The sequence below is a fragment of the Equus asinus genome, chromosome 18 (genome assembly GCF_041296235.1).
Source record: "Equus asinus isolate D_3611 breed Donkey chromosome 18, EquAss-T2T_v2, whole genome shotgun sequence".
Classification (NCBI taxonomy): domain Eukaryota; kingdom Metazoa; phylum Chordata; class Mammalia; order Perissodactyla; family Equidae; genus Equus; species Equus asinus.
This window is the reverse complement of record NC_091807.1, coordinates 35,644,308-35,664,156: the sequence shown is the minus strand read 5'-3', so window position 1 is coordinate 35,664,156 and position 19,849 is coordinate 35,644,308. Positions and strand designations below refer to the sequence as shown.

General features: G+C 35.7%; 1 protein-coding gene across 1 annotated transcript in view; it reads left to right on the top strand.

Moving 5' to 3' along the window:
* BRWD1 (bromodomain and WD repeat domain containing 1) overlaps nucleotides 1-19,849 on the top strand; it is a 129,143-nt gene that overhangs the window by 96,668 nt on the left and 12,626 nt on the right. The window contains exons 32-41 of the mRNA XM_044751005.2: nucleotides 29-154; nucleotides 1,213-1,285; nucleotides 2,210-2,251; nucleotides 3,956-4,102; nucleotides 4,995-5,147; nucleotides 7,857-8,023; nucleotides 12,408-12,634; nucleotides 14,425-14,592; nucleotides 16,466-17,377; nucleotides 18,399-19,319. Of these exons, the coding sequence (XP_044606940.2) occupies nucleotides 29-154; nucleotides 1,213-1,285; nucleotides 2,210-2,251; nucleotides 3,956-4,102; nucleotides 4,995-5,147; nucleotides 7,857-8,023; nucleotides 12,408-12,634; nucleotides 14,425-14,592; nucleotides 16,466-17,377; nucleotides 18,399-19,319 (2,936 nt within the window). The remainder of the gene's footprint in view (nucleotides 1-28; nucleotides 155-1,212; nucleotides 1,286-2,209; nucleotides 2,252-3,955; nucleotides 4,103-4,994; nucleotides 5,148-7,856; nucleotides 8,024-12,407; nucleotides 12,635-14,424; nucleotides 14,593-16,465; nucleotides 17,378-18,398; nucleotides 19,320-19,849) is intronic.

Sequence of the window (19,849 nt, the reverse complement as noted above, 5' to 3'; positions counted from 1 at the left end):
CCTAAATTGCCTACTTTTTGTTTTGAAGGAGGCTATCTGCATTAATTTGGGAAGTGAGATATATAGAACATAATGCCAGAACATTTAATGAACCTGAGAGTGTAATTGCAAGATCAGCTAAGAAGATAACTGACCAACTTTTAAAATTTATCAAGTAAGTGACCTCATATAGTTCTTATGAAAAAGTGTATTTGCATATTATGCTCTTGTAGCCATCCTTTCTTAATTTTTTTGGTCTGAATTATACCCTTTTAATGTGTTACTTTGAATGACATTTTACTCCTTACTGTGATTATGATTTCAGTAAATGAATGACAGTTTAATCTGTTTTGGATTATATCCTGTGAGAGTGCATATTCCACGTATTTTCTTGCATTGGGAACTAATTAGTGGGGTGAAAACTGACCTGGAAATTGAGACCCAAGTTATAACGTAGTCTCTTCTAGTGAACATTCTGGGTGACTTTGGACAGATTACTCTGCCTGTTTCCTTTAAAATTAATGAGTTTTGCTGTATGATTTATATGCATTTTCCCATAGCTATAAAAATTCTTTGAAAGAATCATATGTCAGAGAGGATAATTTATAAGCTGTGCCATGATTTTCACTATCCAGCTACAAACTATGAAATTACTAACTCCAGTCTGTCTCACTTTCCTGGGTTGAATCTGTCCCATGTCTGGAGGACTTACTACCTTTTGCCCAGAACTCTCTTCTGTTCTCTTTCAGGAAGATCACATACGCATTCTCATCTCTTTCATGCCTAGATATATCCATACTTTAGCATACTTTCTTCTTCTGTATGTATAGTGAGCTTAAGATATAATATGCTTTAATTTCTACTTCCTCTTTCTTTCTATTCCCCTTTTTCTCAAATCAACCATTTTCTTGGCTCACTGCATAAATATTACTCGTGAGATACTTAGAAAAAAATCATTGTTGTATTCATCCAGTTGAGGCCATACATATGTTATTTGTGGATTACCAGCTTAATTTCCATACATACTTAACTGGAAAAAAAACCCCAAATTTAGTTTCAATACTGTAAGGGGGTTAGTTCTTTCCAGAGAGGGTAGAGTGAAAACCTGGTAGTCCTCTGCTTGAGATTGGGCATGCGTAGTTGGGGACTATTTTATCTTAACCTGTAGTTTGAATCTTTAGCAACAGTAACTAAGTCTGCATGCTGTTAAAAAAGTGAAAAATTGTTTTTTAGGAATCAAGACTGTACAAATATCTCTGAACTTTCTAACACTTCTGAAAATGATGAACAAAATGCCGAGGATTTGGTATGAAGTTTGTCAATTTTATAATCATTTTTGTAAATTTTAAATGGTAACTTAAAAATAATGAGTGAAGTAGAAAATGCTGGTTATCTATGTCAATTCTTGCTATATGCCAATAAATTATGAAAATAGGGCTCCTGATAAAGGTAGTATTTTTTATCTAGCTGGTCAATGAGGTAATTTGTGTTAGCCAGTAATTGATATCAAATAAACAAAATATATCTAAGTGAATAACACGTGCAGAATACGTTCTCTTTCCAAATTTTAGCTAGAGAAAGGTGTATTATAAGGTACTTCTGAAATAGTTTTGGTAAAACCAGTATCTGGAAGTTGAATTTAATTGTAATTAACAATTAATGAACTTTACTCACAGTCCCCTAAAGTCCTTCACTCAAGATGGTATTGAAGTGTAAGTAAGGCAGATGATCAGTGATGTGTAATTTCACTTCATATGGAGTCAAGCTTTGTAGGAAGGATATTCTTAAAAACAGTGTCACTTTCTACACAAACTCTTATGTAGTTCACTGATTTTCATGCTAATTTATATTGGAATAAAAATGGATATACTAGTAAGTGATTTAGAGAATAAGAAAATATATAAAGTATGAAATCCAGGAACTGTAGGAGACTCTTTCTAGGGTTTTCTGGATAGACATAAAATACAAATTTAAAGCTGCTTTAAATGTACTATTTAAGACATGCACGAAGCAACTTTTTATAGCTACGTTTAGGAATTACTACATGTTCTTAGGGAATGTAAAGGGTTATTAAGAATGATTGGTTTGTTGGAGTCTGTGTGCCACAAAGATCCTGTGATAGAGTCTGTCTTTTGAGATTTTGCTAAGTTATAACCTCCTGAGACCTATTAAGATTATTACATTTCTAATGAGAATTTTAACAGGTAATGTGCTCTGATTTTATTCCTAGGATGATAGTGATCTTCCTAAAACATCTTCTAGAAGAAGGAGAGTAAGTTAATCTGCCTGATTGACCTTTCTTGTTTACTTACTCTTTGTTTTAAAATCAACGTAAGATTTTAGATGTTGTCTTTGGAAAGTTATGTTGATACAGATATTGAATACTATATAAGAGAAAGGGGAGAAACCACTGAAAGGTGGATAGTTAGGTAAGGTTTCGTAAAGAGTTTTGATTTGAACTGTGTTCTCTGAATGAGATGGAGTAAGAAGAGGACATTCAAAAAGCTGGGGATATTATGATCCAAGCCAAAAAAGTAGGAATGTGTGGCATGTCGCTGGACTGGTGAGGGCACTGGCCTGACTAGGGTAGAGGTTGAGTCTTAGAACTAGTGACCAAAGTGGCTGTGTTTGGCTGTTATGTTGGGAGCAGATTATGGTGATACTGATAACCAAGGATTTCTTTTAAACTTAAAGTAGAGAATCAATTGCACAGCCAAAAGATAAATAGATTTTGAGGGATAAGAGGAGAGGCATTAAAGGAAGTTAGTTAGGAGTTCATTGGAAGAATCTAGGAGTAAAGGATGAGCACCTAGTCAATGATAGTGTTTGCTTGGAATGGAGAGGAAGGGAAGAAGATGAGACCTTTTAAGGGGAAAATTAACTAGCATTTGGTAGCAACCTTTTTCCATAATGAGGATTTGTTAGAAGAGTTTAAGCAGAAGGTTGTATGGAAATAAGTTTTTCATATGGATAGTTAGAATTGTGGTGTCACCAGCAGCTCTTGAAGTTCTAATGTAGTCGCTTAATTAAAAGTAAAGGTTATTAATCTGACAATGCTTAAAAATGTTAACGTTTTATGTTTTATCCAAATGCTGCTTAAATTTAAGCTTTTTATCATGTTAATTTTCATAATGTGCTTGCCCCAAATAACATTGAAAAGTTAGATTTAAATTATTAGCATCTGATTGTCATTTTCTTATAATTTCATTTCTAAACAGATTCTCAGATGTTTAGTATCTGTTTAATATTTGTTTGCCATGGCTGCTGTAGCAAATTACAAATCTAGTGGTTTAAACAATAAAAGTATTATTTTACAGTTCTGTGGATTAGAAGTTTGATATGGGTCTCACTGTGCTAAAATCAGAGTGTTGGCATGGCTCTGTTCCTTTCTGGAAATTTTAGGGTTGGTTCTGTTTCTTTGCATTTTCCAGCTTCTGGAAGCTCATGGTACCCTTCTTCCATCGTCAAGTCAGCAGTGTATCATCTTCCAGTCTCTGACTAACCCTCTTCCTCCCTCTTATAAGGACCCTTGTGATGACATTAGGCAGGCCCTGATAATCCAGGACCGTCTCCTTATCTCAAGATTGTACCTTTAGTCACATCTCCATAGTCCGTTTTGCCACGTAAAGTGACATATTCACAGGTTCTTGAGATTAGGATGTAGACATCTTTGGGGGCCATTATTCTCCCTACCACATTATCCAGTGTGATACTTCACATTCTGTGAAAATGTTTTCTAAATTTGGGAGATAACTGCTGGAATGAAAAATATTTTTAGAGTAACAGATGTGACGTTGTTGATTTTTTACAAAAAAGTGGATTTTTTCTAAGTGCATGGAAGATCAAAGTAGCCACATTCTTATAGCATAATATGGAAGACAACAGCTCAGATGCGTTTTTACCACCATACTGTACCATACCAGAGTGTGATTTTACAAGACTGAAAAATGTTTTAATGTTGTGAATATATTTTTAGGTCCATGATTGGAAAAAAAGGAGTATCAAAGCAGTCAACTATGTTGAAAGCAACTGGAAGAAACAGTGTAAGGAATTAGTGAACTTAATTTTTCAGTGTGAAGATTCTGAACCTTTTAGACAACCTGTTGATTTGGTTGAATATCCAGTAAGTTACCATTATTTGAATGTTTGGGGCTTTTCTTGTTTTGTATAGTGGAGAGTGGGGTAGAGGTATTTGAATTAAATTTTAAAGAATAAGATGTCTATGCTTTATGTTAACTTCTTTTACCACTAAGTCAGCTGTAGAAGAGTTTTATACGCAATTTTCTTGAATTTGTGGACACCTCTGTGACTCACGTTAAGACTTAGTTAACCAGAGCCAGCCCTGATGGCCTGGTGGTTAAAGTTTGGCTCTCACTGCTTTGGCGGCCTGGGTTCATTTTCTGGTCCTGGAACCACACTTCCTGTCTGTCAGTTGCCATGCTGTGGTGGCAGCTCACATAGATGAACTACAAGTACTCACAACTAGGATATACAACCATGTGCTGGGGCTTTGGGGAGGGGGACAAAAGGAAAATTGGCAACAGATGTTAACTCAGGGCGACTCCTTCCCTGCCAAAAAAAAAAAGACTTAGTTAACCAGTGTTACATAATAATGAGAGCATTCTACGTGGTTATTTATTATCTAAGTAGGCCCAGCCCCGGTAAAACTGTAAGTTGATTAGAAGTGTTTATCTTCGGTCCTCCAGTAGTGGAATGGAAAATGATTGTAAAAACCAAAAGTCAGATTATAAAGCACAAATTTACTGTAGGAAGCTTGGAAATTACAGAAGAGTGTAAGAAGGAAATAAAAACCATTCCATATCTTGCTACCAAGTATAACATTTTGGTACATTTCTTGTCTGTATGTCTGGACCTCTTTTTAAAAATTACTGATTCTTAATATCCTTCTAACCTTTTTCTCTTCTGTCATTTTGAATATTTTAGAGATCTGATGCATTTATATTTCTAAAAGTAGGAATCAAATCTTAGAACTAATTATTATTTTTAAAACCTAGGACTACCGAGATATTATAGATACTCCAATGGATTTTGGAACAGTAAGGGAAACTTTAGAAGCGGGAAATTATGACAGCCCTTTGGAATTCTGCAAAGACATCCGGTTGATATTTAGCAATGCAAAAGCATATACACCGAACAAAAGATCAAAGGTAATTTTTAAAGTGGTGTATAAATAACAAAGTATACATGATCTGTGTAGATGCTAATTTTCTACTTCCTTGTAAAGGTTGGAATACTAAAGATAAGTGAGTAGAGCAAGTTTGCTGTTGAGAATAGAGCTTTTGCCACTGCTCAGATATGTGCTGTTGTTACCTTACAACTAGTAATGTTTATCTTTCCTAAAGTTTTATGAATAAATGAGGGTTGATGGGCGTGAGGGCACCAGTGTAATGAACAAATTTGGATTTGTTATATAGGATGAGAAAAATCTATGTTTTCATATATATGGGAATTTTGAAAAGTGGTGGGAAACTTACTGATAAAGTCTAGAACAATATTAAAAGTAAGAAAAGGGAAATCTGAAGTGAGGGTTTGACTTCTGACAACATACTCATATTTTGGATCTGAAGGAGAAGTGCATGAGCTATTTGATTATTTAGGAACACAAGTAGTGAATACACTCCTCAATTTTTGTGAAAATGTTATATATTGGATAACTTTTCAAAACTTGTTGAAGTATAATAAATATACAAAAGTGCTCATGTACTCTCGGTGAATTTTCAAAAACGCACCCATTATAGCCAGTGTGCTGGGTAATTAAAAATAAACAAGAGTAATGAGAAGTAAGATTTTAAAAGTAAAGCACTTGCTTGATATTATAGCACTTTCTCTATCATCAGTGAATTATTGCTGCTAATTAACCATTTTGCCTTAATTTCACTTTCCCCTCATTACTTATTACCCCACCTCCTGCTTTATTAATTCTTGTCTCAATTTGGGAACTCTTTCGTTGCACTCAATATTTGAATTGCTTTTTGGATCAGTTTAACATTAAAATCTAACATTTTTTCCAAGCTTCTGTTATTGTCAATATTCACCATTTATGAGACTGTTTATTTCTAGAGAGAATAATTAAAAGTTTTTCCCCCCTTTTGTTTAAAATACATGTTTGAGGATACATTGTACAACTCACCCGTTTAAAGTGTACAGTTTAATGGTTTTTGGTATATTATTCAAATTTTCAAAATTGTGGTTAAATATATATAACATAAAATTTATCATGTTAGCAGTTTTTAAGTGTACAATTTAGTGGCATTACTTATATTCACAAAGTTATTCAGCTATCACTGCTATCTATTTCCAAAGCTGTTTCATCACTCCAAACAGAAACTTTGTAACCATAAAGCAATAACTATATTCTGCCCTTCCCTCAGCCCTTGGTAAGCTCTAATCTACTTTGTATCTCAATGAATTTGCCTTTTCTAGATATGTAATATAAGTTGAATCATACAATGTTGGTCCTTTTGTGTCTGGCTTATTTTACTCAGCAAAATGTCTTAAAGGTTCATCCATGTTGTAGCATCTGTCTACATTATTCATTTTTATCGTTGAATCATATTGCATTGTGTAGATGTGACATTTTGTTTTATCCATTCATCCCTTGATTGCCACTTGAGTTATTCCTACTTTTTAGCTATTGTGATTAATTCTGCCATGAATGTTGGAATACAAGGTGTCTGTAAGAGTTCTTTCTCTCAGTTTCCTTGGGTATATACCTAAGGGTGGAATTGCTGTTTCATAGGGTAATTTTGTTTTTAGTGTTTTCAGGAATATGTTACAGAACTGTATTCCATAAGGGCTGCTCCATTTTACATTCCCACTGGCAATATATGAGGATTCCAATTTCTTCACATCCTTGCCAACTTCTTTTTTTTTTTTTTTAAATTGTAGCCATCCTAATGAGTATGAAGTATTACATCATTGTGGTTTTGATTTGCATTTCTCTTATGACTTAAAAATTGTACCTGGTTTTACAAATTTCAGTTATATTCACTTTACATATGTATGTGTATATATGAATTATATAGGAAATTCATGTATCTCACATACTTTTTTTTTTAAGTTCTCTAGTGTTATAGTTTCCACCACCCTCCTCTGCCATGCATTAGAGTGATTGATATTTTATTTTATTGATATTGATACTTTTACACTTATTTTTAGGGATGATTGTAGATGAGTAAAGAGTACATCCAGTAAATACATAGTCAGACCAGAAGTAATTTTTAGTGGCACTGAAGATCACGTTGCTGTTCTTTTAAAGATTTGATGTTATTTAATTATAAAAATTGTTAAAAACACAACTTTTGACATATATTTAAGTTCTAGGTTATATTTTTTTCTTCTACTGGATGCAACGTATCCTTTTGTCTGTAATTCATATTTAGATCTAAGTAGCACCAAAGGCAGTCAAATTACAAGTACAGACTGGTGTAAAAGTGCTTTTGTTCTGTTGCCCAAGGAGACACTGTTCTTTTGCTGCCTAAATAGCAGTCTTCAAACCAGCCAACTTCCCACCTTAACTTTAGGAGAAGGGGAGATGATGGGGGTTTGTATATGTACATGTGAAAAAGGGAAAAGCCAATTGAGAACCACTGACATAGACATAAGCCCTCAATTCTAGAGAGTTGCTTGATTTAAAACTACATTCTTTTCATCTGAGAGGTATATGTTTGACACTGCCTGTTTCTTGCAGATATCACTGAAGAGAAGGAGTGGGAAATAGGTAAAATAAGTAACAGCCATTATCTGTAACAGTGATATAATAGATTGCAAGTAGCTTCAGTAATTATACAATTTGTTTTATAAAAATATTTTCTAAGATATTTTGTAGTTCTAGTTTTGCTCTCACATTCTTGCAGATTTACAGTATGACTTTGAGATTGTCAGCCTTATTTGAAGAAAAAATGAAGAAAATCTCCTCTGATTTTAAACTTGGTCAGAAATTCAATGAAAAACTTCGAAGAAGCCAGAGGTTCAAGAGACGGCGAAAATGTAATCGTGTCAGTCAGGCTAACAGAAGTATCAGGTGAATTGGTTATTGTAGGCTTTGTGTGCAATTTTTAAAATTTCAGGTGCTATTTCTTTGGTTTTATTATGCTAAAAATTGTTAATGATTTTAGTGTACAGCATATTCAGAAAAGACTAGCCATTTTTTTTATGGCTTTAAAGCATTCTGTGTATGTAGAGCTGTTGCATTGATTTGCCATTACATAAATTTGTAAGTTTGATGAAAAGCATCAGTTTTTAAAATCTTAATTATTTAAAGTGTCATTTACCTTTTTCATAAGAAACTTTTTTTTTAATGCAGAGAGTACAATGATTACTGTGTATGGCAATTGAACATTTGATTATGTAAGGGAAAATGTCAATTAGATATAATGCACCCTATTTTTACAAGAGGATTAGTTGTAAAGAAGAAATATAAAATGCAAGGTTTAGTGTGTTCATCAGTAATTTAATATTTATATTCTGTCTTCTTTGTGTAGCTTACGTTAACATCAAATTTACAGGTATTTTGAAGTGTGGAAATGCGAAAATGAAGTCATTCAATGTTCACTTTGTTTCCATGTACAGTTTGACTGTGCACTGTGCCCTTGATGGGCTTCTTCATGGTTGTTCTGGGGATTACATTGTGCATCTCAATTCAGAACAATCTACTTAGATTAATACTATTTAGTTCCCATAGTTATAAGAATTTTGTTCTAGTTTAGCTCCCTTTTCCCCATTATTTGTGCTATTATTGTCAAACAGATTGCAGCTTTGTTATGTTTTATGCAGTTGTCTTTTAAATCAGTTAATAAAGAATAAAAAATTATTTATACTGTTATTTATATTTTCCTGCGTAAATTGCCTTTCCCCAGTGGTCTTTATTTTTGTGGATTTCAGTTAACATCTGCTGTCATTTCTTTTTAGTCTGAAGTCTTTTAGTACTTCTTGTAAGGCAGATGTGCTAGCAGTAAATTCTGTTAGTCTTTGTTTATCTGGGAATGTCTTGATTCCACTTTCTTTCTTTAAGACTAGTTGTGTTGGATACAGAATTCTTACTTGATGGTGTTTTTCATTTGACATTTTGAGCATTTCATCCCACTGCCCTCCCTTGTTTCTGATGAGAAGTCAGCTGTTAATCTTATTGAGGTTCCCTCCCTTGTACATACTGCATAAAGTGTTTTTCTCTTGCTGCTTTCAAGATTTTCCCTTTGTCTTTATCTTGCAACTAATTGTGAGCCGTGCAGGTGTGGATTTTTCCTTCTTGGAATTTGTCCAGTTTTGTGGATGTGTAGAGGAAAGTTTTTCATCAAATTTGGGTTATTTCCAGCCATTATTTCTTTGAGGTTTTTTTCCTGTGCCTTTTTTTTGGGGCTCTCTGAGGCTCTCTTCATTTACTTGTTTTTCTTTCTGTTCTTCATACTAGATAATCTGTATTGACAGTTTTCAAGGTCACTGGTTCTTGTACCAGCTCAGATCTGCTGTTGGGCCCATTTTGTGAATATTTATTTCAGTTACTGTATTTTAAACTGCAGAAATTTTAGTTGGTTATTTTTTATAATTTCTACCTCTTTATCAATATTATTTGTCATAATTTCCTTTAATTCTGTAAACATGATTTCATTTAGTTCTTCAAACATGTTTATAATTGATTTAAAAGTCTTGAGTCCAACATTTGGGTCCCGGGCCAGCCTGGTGGCACAGTGGTTAAGTGCGCATATTTCACTTTGGTGGCCCGGGGTTTGCTGGTATGGATCCTGGATGCAGATGTGGCACCACTTGGCAAGCCGTGCTGTGGTAGGCATCCCACGTATAAAGTAGAGGAGGATGGGCATGGATGTTAGCTCAGGGCCAGTCTTCCTCAGCAAAAAGAGGAGGATTGGCAGCAGATGTTAGCTCAGGGCTAATCTTCCTCAAAAAAAAAAAAAAAAAGAGTCTCAAGGTCAGCCAACGGTCAGTAGATAACTGGATTCTCTCCAGTCTTTCTTGAATTTATGTGGAATCTTCCACTTTCCCAGGAAGATGTTGGAGCTTTTCAAAGACTCCTATGAGTGTCTCATTTCCTAGATCTCTCCTTTAAATTTCTGGTTTAACTCTTAACTCTAACCAGTATGACAGCCTTAGGCAGCCATGCTGTTGGCCTTACTGGAGTGCTGGCAATGTTTGTAGTGCTCTTGGGCATGCAGCTTTTCTGGGGAGTTCCCAGATCAGGCCAGCTTCCTCCACCTGCTAATTCTGGTCTTCAAGGCTTTCGTGTCACAAGAATTGGGAGGTGTGTATGACTGGGAGCAGCCTCAAGTTAAAAATGCCAAAGGCTCCGCTGTTTTTACTTAGCTTCAGAAGTTTATCTTGAATAAACACTTTTTAATTTGTTACATGCCTTTGATTACTTTCTAGACTTCTGAAATGGTTGTTTTGGATTATTTTCCAGCTTTTTTTTTGCTTTTTGGGTGAGAGGATTTATTGAAGTTGTCCTCATGGCATTCCTGCCCTCTATATTAGAATAGCAGAGCCTTGTTGAAACAGATAAACATACTCATTAGGTAAATGATTTACTCCTGTGCAACTGTTTTGTGATCTGTAATTCAAGTACATACGTTACAATGTACTATGTGAGTCCTCCCCCACCTCTTTTTTAAAACTTTTCATTTTGAAATAATTTCAGAATTCTAGAAAAGTTGAAGAGTAATTTCAAAGGACTGCTGCATACTTTTTACTTGGATTCACCAGTTGCTCACATGATGTCACATTTGCTTTATTGTTACTTTATCAATAGCTTTTTCTTTTAAATCATTGAAAAGGATATTTCTGACATCATGCTCCTTTCTTTACCCCTAAATACTTAGTATGGATTTGCTAGGAACAAGGTTCCTGTCACACCTTGTTTGTATTTCTACAGTTGACCCAATAATGTCCTTAGGACAATTTTTTTCCCTAATCCAGATCCAATTAAGATCATGCATTGCGTTTAGTTGCTTTGTCTCTTTAGTCTCTTTTAATCTGGAATTTTATTTTTCACCTTTGTCTTCTTGATTGACATTTCTGAAGGGTATGGGTCATTTATGTTATAAATGACCCTCAGTTTGGGTTTGTCTTACTGTATAAATTTTTAACTTGTTTTGTTTACTTTTTTTTTTTATTTTTTTTTTATTTTTTTTTTATTCAAGACAGCTCATAGTCTGCAGTCCACTCCTGCACTTAATTGTGATCTCTTCTATATTCAAGGTCTTTGACAGGAATATTTAAGTCTTTCCATAGCTCCTCCAAGTCCATTTTTTTTATTGTATTTTTTCCTTTTTCTCCCCAAAGCCCCCCGGTACATAGTTGTACATTCTTCGTTGTGGGTCCTTCTAGTTGTGGCATGTGGGACGCTGCCTCAGCGTGGTTTGACGAGCAGTGCCATGTCCGCGCCCAGGATTCGAACCAACGAAACACTGGGCCGCCTGCAGTGGAGCACGCGAACTTAACCACTCGGCCACGGGGCCAGCCCCTTGTTTTGTTTACTTTTAAAAACTACTTTTTCTTTGAACTAGGGAAGAGTCTAACAATTCAGAAAGACATAGGATAAAAAGGGAAAGTTTTCACTCTTGAGGTATTACTGTCTTGTCTACTGTTAAAAATCAAGTTTATGATAAGTATAAGTATGTAATTATTCTCTTTTGTATTTTATGGGTCTGCCCTCCAGATGATGGCAGTTACAATTTTGACATAACAAGCTTGAATTTTCTTATGATAAACAATTAGTTCTTTAAGAATTGTGGTTATCTTTAAGCTCAGATGCCTTAGATAGTCGAAAAGCTCCTTTATCCTTTTGTCTTAAAGAAAAATAGGATTATCTCCATCTTTCTGTTACCCAGATGTGTAACTTAAAACTACAGACTATCTTGTCAGTAAACATCCATTCCTTTCCCTGTAATCCATGGCTCAGGGGCCAGCCATGGTGAACTGGTACTTGGATGTAAACAGATTTGTTTTAGGAAAAAACAACTTGTTCTGATCTCTTTTTAGCCTGTTTTCTGTTTAGGTTTTGTTGATTCCTTCTGTTAATTTTCTGCTGTCTTTAGGAAGATACAGGAGATGAGAGACAAAGTCATGTCGTATTAAGACTCAAATTTGTAATATGAATGAATGCCTGTATTACATAAATGTTGGTTCCCCTCTACATTTAATCCAAAGAACCTAAAGTATTCAGCATGATTGTCTGTAACTCTATTACTTGGATCATTTGTTCATTACTCCAGTTTGGAATAAAACGATGTCAAATTTAGAGTAAGAGAGAATTTTCCATGCCAGAGTAAATTGTTAGTAATGAATATTTTAATGTCCTTATCATAAATTATTCTCAGATTAGGTAATAATACACTTTTATTTAGACATTCTCTGTTGTATTAAATATTGTTTCTTTTGTTTATATCTTTGACCAGAAATATCAAGCAGAAGCGGTCAAAATCTCAGACGAAAGTAATTCCTGAGTTGATAGGTTCTCCTACCCAGTCTACCTCAAGTAGGGCTGCTTATTCTGCAAGCCACAAGATGAGTGCTAGTCTCTCTTCGGGTGTTACATCTGGTAACTCTTCAGATTCAGCAGGATCATCAGAAAGAATGAGAAGAAATAGACCTGTCACTCTAACAAATGGCTCTACATTATCTGGTGAGAAGTGGAATGTTATGTTGACATTTCAAGTGTTGAGCACTCAAGTGGGTAACACTGCTAGTTACTATGGGTTTAGACGAAAGAACAAATAAAGAAGACACGGCCTTGGCATTCAAGAATTTACAATTCTGGGGCCAGCCTCATGGCGGAGTGGTTAAGTTTGTGCTCTGCTTTGCTGGCCCAGGGTTTCATGGGTTTGGATCCTGGAGGCAGACCTAGCACCGCTTATCAGGCCATGCTGAGACAGTGTACCACAAAGCACAACTAGAAGGACCTGCAGCTAGAATATACAGCTGTGTACGGGGGGACTTTGGGGAGGAGAAGAAGGAGGAGGAGGCGAAAAATTTAAAAAAAGATTGATAACAGATGTTAGGTCAGGTGCTGATCTTCAAAAAAAAACCCCAGAATTTGCAATTCAACGGAAGAGGCAAAAGTAACAAATAGGGACAATTAGAATATGTTTCAGCAAGTACTGTTCTTTACAAATGGTGAAACCACGTTTTATGCAAATTTAAATCTTCCAAATTTTAAATAATGTAGTATGAATATCCCAGATTGTAAAATTTGACATTTTTGTATTTCTTTAAGTTAAAAAAGGGCATGGTAATCTTCTAAGTTTAAAGCCAATGACCTAGTAAATTCTAAACTGTTTATGTTATTGCTGTTTGGTGGTATAACTGATCCCTTTATTAGCATTGTGTGAATGAAGCTTTGGTGTGTTTGTGCTTCTGTATGATTTTGGTGACTCATGATGATAGTATAATTATTGTTGTAATTTAAAATAATAGCATCAAATAGGTAGAATGCAGTCATGTTTTAGAGGTCTGGCACGCCTTACAGAAGAGTTTGGATTACTTAATTGGGTCCCTCATTGAGTAAGGGAATCGAAGGATGATTTCTGTTCCAGGAAGATTAATCATTTTGGTAATAATAATGCAGGGAAGGGGAGGAGTCAGGAAACAGCGTCCAAGTGCTGGGGAGTGGAATAAAGTTAAAACAGTCAAAGTAGCCAAACAGCAGAGCAATTTCAAAGGAAGAAACACAATTTGGTGACTGATGATATTCTCCTAACACAGCCACTTTCTTCTCTAACATAGAGCTGAGTGGGGTTATGGAGCAAAATTTTGTCTTTTAACAATACATTCCTCCTCATTTTGATGAAGTTTTCATTCTGTGCTAGACATGTTAAGAACTGAATCTGGATGAAGGAACAGGAAATCTGAGTTTCCTGTCTTGTGTTCACACTGGGCTAAACACTCGTTAAGTGGAATAGTGAAGGAAAATGACCTGTACTATTTACATTATTTATCTCACTTTTTATACTTTTTTTTTTTGTGGAACATGTAGAAATGACCTTTCTTGAGCTGAAAGCATGTACGGTACAACTCTGCTGTTAGGAAGGGCTACTGGAGAATTGTTAAGTATGTCTACTGATATGCTGGACTTGAAATGACTGTCTCATATAACAGAAGGAAGTGGATAGTGGGGCTAATGAAATTTTTAAATGGAAGGTTTTATTTATAAAGTATATAAACTGTATTTTCTGAATGCAAACCAGGATTAATATGTTCCTTTCAGAAATAAGAGGAGACTCTTGATTTGGAATGCTGATTATGTACCTTTTATTACCAAAATTTTATCAGGTGTTCTTTGAAACAATTTTTAAAAACATATTCTCTTCTAAGTATTTTAAGAATCTCCTTTTTAGTCTGTTATGAAATATCTGTTGTGTGTGTAGTAAACATAGGAGAATATTTAATGAACTGTTGATGCTTTATTTTTCTTAGAAAGCGAAATGGAAGATTCGTTAGGTACCTCTTCATCATCTTCAGCTTCACATAGTTCAGAGGAAAGCAAAGAGAGTTTAAGAGCTCGTGAACCCTCTTTACGTAGTGGGCTGGCCAGAAACAGCAATCTCAGGGTGACCAGAACCAGAGCAGCTCAAAGGAAAACTGGTAAGAGACTCAGTGGTACTTCGCAGGAACGTATATCAAGAGGATCCAAAAGCTCAACATTGAATGGCGTATTGATTTAATATGTCTACATATGATTAAATGTCCTTTAGGCTTTTTGTTTTTTTTTAAATTGAGCTATAATTGACATATAACATTGTTAGTTGCAAGTGTACAACAAAATGATTCAATATTTGTATACATTGCAAAATGATCACCTCAATAAGTCTAGTTACCATCTGTCACTCTACATAGTTACCAAAAATATTTCTTTCTTGTGATGAGGACTTTTAAGAATTATTCTGTTAGCAACTTTCAAATATGCAGCACAGTATTATTAACTGTAGTCATTGTGCTGTACATTACATCCCCATGACTTATTTATTTAATTTTTTTTGTGAGGAAGATTGGCCCTGAACTAACATCTGTTGCCAATCTTCCTCTTTTTGCTTGAGGAAGATTGTCCCTGAGCTAACATCTCTGCCAGTCTTCCTCTGTTTAGTATGTGGGATGCTTCCACAGCATGGCCTAATGAGCGGTGTGTAGGCCTGTGCCTTGGATCTGAATTCACAAACGTGGGCCGAAGTGGAGCATGCGAACTTAACCACTACCCACTGGGCTGGCCCCTCTGTGACTTATTTATTTTATAAGTGGAATTTTGTACCTTTTGACCTCCTTTACCCATTTCACCCCCGCCCTCCAGTCTGTTCTCTATATTTAAGAGCTTGGGTTTTTTTTTTTAGACTTCCATTTATAAGTGAGATCATATGGTATTTGTCTTTCTCTGACTTATTTCACGTAGCATAATGCCCTCAAGGTCCATCCATGTCGTTCGAATGGCAAGATTCCATTCTTTTTTTATGACTGAACAGTATTACTTTGTGTAGCTATACCACCTCTTCTTTATCCATTCATCCATCGATGGACACTTAGGTGTCCTTATCTTGGCTATATGAATAATGCTGCAGTGAACATGGGAGGGCATATATCTTTCTGAGTTAGTTTTTGTTTCTTTGGCTAAATATCCAGAAGTGGAATTTCTGGATCATATGCTAGTTCTATTTTTAATTTTTTGGGTGAACCTCCACACTATTTTCCATAGTGGCTGCAGCAGTTTACATTGCCGCCAACAGTGCACAAAGGTTCCCATTTTTCTGCATTCTCACCAACACTTGTTATTTCTTGTCTTTTTGATAATAGCCATTCTAAAAGGGTTTAGGTGATATCTCATTGTAGTTTTGATTTGCCTTTCCCTGATGATTAGTGATATTGAGCATCTTTTCATGTGCCTCTTGGCCATCTGTATGTCTTCTTTGACTTACAGATATTTTTTCCCATTTGGTAGGTTGCCTTTTCATTTTGTTGATGATTTCCTTTGCTGTGCAGAGCTTTTTAAATTTGATGTAGTCTTACTAGTTTATTTTGCTTTTGTTGCCTTTGCTTTTGGAGTCAGTTCCAAAATCTCATCACCAAGACCGATGTCAAGGAGCTCATTGCCTGTGCTTCCTTCTAGGAGTTTCATGGTTTGAGGTCTCACATTCAAGTCTTAATCCATTTTGAGTTAATTTTTATGTATAGTGTAAGACAGTAGTCTAGTTTCATTCTTTTGCATGTGGCTGTCCAATTTTTCCAGCACCATTTATTGAAGAGACTGTCCTTTCCCCATTGTATATTCTTGCCTCCTTTGTCATGAATTAAATGACCATATACATGGGTTTATTTCTGGGTTCTCTGTTTCATCCTTTAGGCTTTTTGGATTTAGAAAGGAAATCTAGTTCAGCATTAAAAAACAAGGAACATCAGTACTAAAATAATCAAGTCACTAGGAAATGTTGAAATGAGGATCTTTTTAATCTTACTGTTACTTTATTTCTAGGTCCTGTTTCTTTAGAAAATGGATGTGGCCGAAAAGCCACTCGAAAGAGAGTCTATTTAAGTGACTCTGATAACAATTCAGTGGAGACTGCTGAAAGTTTAAAAGCCAGAGCTAGAAATAACCGGAAAGTTCTACGAAAGTGTGCTGCTGTGGCTGCCAATAAGATAAAGTTAATGAGTGACGTAGAGGAGAATTCTAGCTCTGAGAGTGTCTGTTCTGGCCGCAAGCTGCCTCACCGCAATGCTTCTGCCGTAGCTAGAAAAAAGTTACTACATAATTCTGAAGATGATCAGAGCTTAAAGTCAGAAATTGAAGAAGAGGAGCTAAAAAATCAAAATCACGCATCACCATTGTCCACTTCTCATGCTGCCCAGAGTACTGGCAGTGAATCTGAAGACGGCGATTCAGAGTCAGAAAGTGATCTACGGGTAGCCCGGAAAAATTGGCATGCTAATGGTTACAAGTCCTATACTCCGGCAACTTCTAAAACAAAATTTCTTAAAATAGAGTCTTCTGAGGAAGACTCTAAAAGTCATGATTCAGATAATGGACATGATAGAACTGCTGGCCCATCAACGTCTGGGCAGAAACTTAAGGCAGAACGCATCTCAGAAGAAGAGGAGGAAGCAGATTCTGAACCAAGAAAATATATTGGTAGGAAATACAACGCAAGTCGCAAGAACGCTACTTTCCTTAAAAAAGCAAAGATCTTCAGTGATTCAGAGGACTCTGAATCTGAAGAACAAGATAGAGAAGATGGCACATGTCACAAAATGGAAACAAAGCAGATTTCAGGGAATTTGAAGTGTGAACCTATTGCTGGGTCCCAGTGTTTCTCAGATCATGTATCTGAAACTGATGTGGATTCAGACGATGACAAGACAAAACAAAAATCAAGCAGTTCTACGAAAGGTAATTCAAAACATTTAACCCTGGTTCACTGATTATTCTCACTGTCCTTTCCTTACAGCAAACAATGCTTTTTCTTTTCTATGAAACATCTCTTTGCCAGCTGTTTTCTCTACCCCACACATTCTCCATGAGTCTTTTCTGTGCATCTCTATATTCCTGTTTGCATGCCTACCTATTTGTCGGGCACGTTAAGTTTTATTCACGTAACAGGAAGTCTTGGCCTTAATGACTATTTCTACTAAAGATTTCACTTCCTTGTATTGGTGATGGGAATATTGTATTGGCTATGGGTTTAAGAAGAGCAGAGGCAAGCACATTTGTAAGCTGTGGTGATAACAGATTGAGAAGAGGAAAGAAAAGGGTAGGACTGGTTGAAAAGAATGTGGTAAGTAATAATAGCAGCTAACAGAACAGTTACCAAGCTGTGTCTACGTATCAGGAAGTCTTTTTAAATGATTTACATTTATTAATCAGTTTAGTTTTCATATCTTTTATGAGATAGGAACTATTATTATTGGCCATTTTACTGATGATACTGGACCATGGAGAGATGAAATAACTTGCTGAATTAAGATTGTACTCCTGGTAAATGGGAATTGAAGAAAAATATTAAAGAGCAGGAGGCAACTAAAGCTGAGATTTAAAAGTAGTTGGTGTGATTGGAATTTGTGAAGTTAAGAAACATTTCAGGGAGGCTGAGAGTAAGTGATTAGTTGGGATACCTTAGTGCAGTGGGAACGAGAGTTTAGTCTGTATTCATGTAAATAAAATACTCGAGTGTCAAGTGTTTTGTGTTCGTAGATAGAAAGGCATGGGGTATTATTGATGAGAATATGTTATACTGGTGAGTGACACCGAGGCTGAAATCACTGCTCTAAAGTATTAAGAACCCACCCCATTCACTGCCATCCTCCTTCCAGGTGAATAAGAATTCTGGACTTAGTTGTTTAAAATGTTGAACATTTAATTCCTTTAGACTTACTCTTCTATTAAAGATTAAAGGAATACTTTTAATTTTTAGATTCTACATCACAAGACCATGGACAAAGCAGAAAAGTTTCCAGAAAAAGGGTCTGTTCCAGTGACTCAGACAGCAATTCAAAAGTGGTTAAGAAATCACCAAAAGCCAAAACAGGTCTCCAAAGGATTCCTCGAAGATGTGCAACCACCGCTGCCAGTAAGATTAAGCTCATGAGTGATGTGGAAGATGTTAGTTTAGAAAATGTGTGTACTAGAAGCAGAAATGGAAGGAAAAGGCTCCATTTTGCATCTATGACAGCTAAGAAGATAGTGAGTGATTCTGAGGGAGATGGAAACTGTGAAGTGCCAAATGAACAGTATGCCTGTGAAAGGAAGCCACCAGAAGCTGACTCAGAAGGTAGTACAAAAAGTATTCACCAGTCTTTAAATGGAGACTCGGACTCCGAAGGTATTTTAAATTCAGAACACAAGAACAGGCACACCAGTCGTCACAAAACAAATGTTGCACCTTCTAAAACAAAGAATTCTATGATTGGGTCTTCAGAGGAAGATTCAAAAAGCCATATTCCAGGGGGTGAGATTGGTAGAAAATTTTCTTCTGAGTCAACTTTGGTGCAAAAAACTACTGCAGAGAATAACTTTGAAGAGGAACTGAATTATGGGCTGCGCAGGTGGAATGGCAGAAGACTCAGGACCTATGGGAAGGCTCCTTTCAGTAAGACAGAAGTTATTCGTGATTCTCAGGAAGCAGCCGAGACGGAAATAAAAAGGAAAAGACTGCATCCTGAATTGGAAAATGTGAAAATTTCTGAAACAACAGGGAGTTCAAAGTGTGGACCTGACACTAGTCCCAAATCTGATTCAGATTTGGGATCTGTAACTGAATCAGATGTTGACTGTACTGATGATACAAAAACCAAAAAGAGGAAAATGAGAGGAAAAGCAAAAGTAGTTAGAAAAGGTAAAACTTTTACAGCTAACATATCTAAAACTGTGAGACGACAAAGACAAAGCAAACGTCCTAGGTTAAATTTGGATGATAATGACTGGGAGGATTTGGACTATGCAAAATCTAAGAGAGTTCTCCGACGTTCAAAAATAAAAACGAGAAATCAGGGTAGAAGGACCGTGAGATACCATGATGGGGATGATGATAGAAGCTTAGAAAATGTGTTAGATTTTGATGATTGCACCTTATGACCTTGAGGGAAAACCAGTTCATTTAGAGGAAATGGACTGGAATTTATGGTGAAAGTTGGCTGTTGAAATTATTTGTGTCCTACAATTCAGGGAATATATTTATATTTTTCTATGAAAAGTTATGAATGTGACTAAATCATGACTGTTATTTTTATTTGCACTTGCTTGCCTTTGTAGCAGCTTTCAGCACAGGTGCCAAAATATGCTTCATTTTGGGGGCAGATCTACTTTGACAGTATTTAACTACATATAGCAAGATTTTGAAATATGTTAAACACTAAATATCCTGGT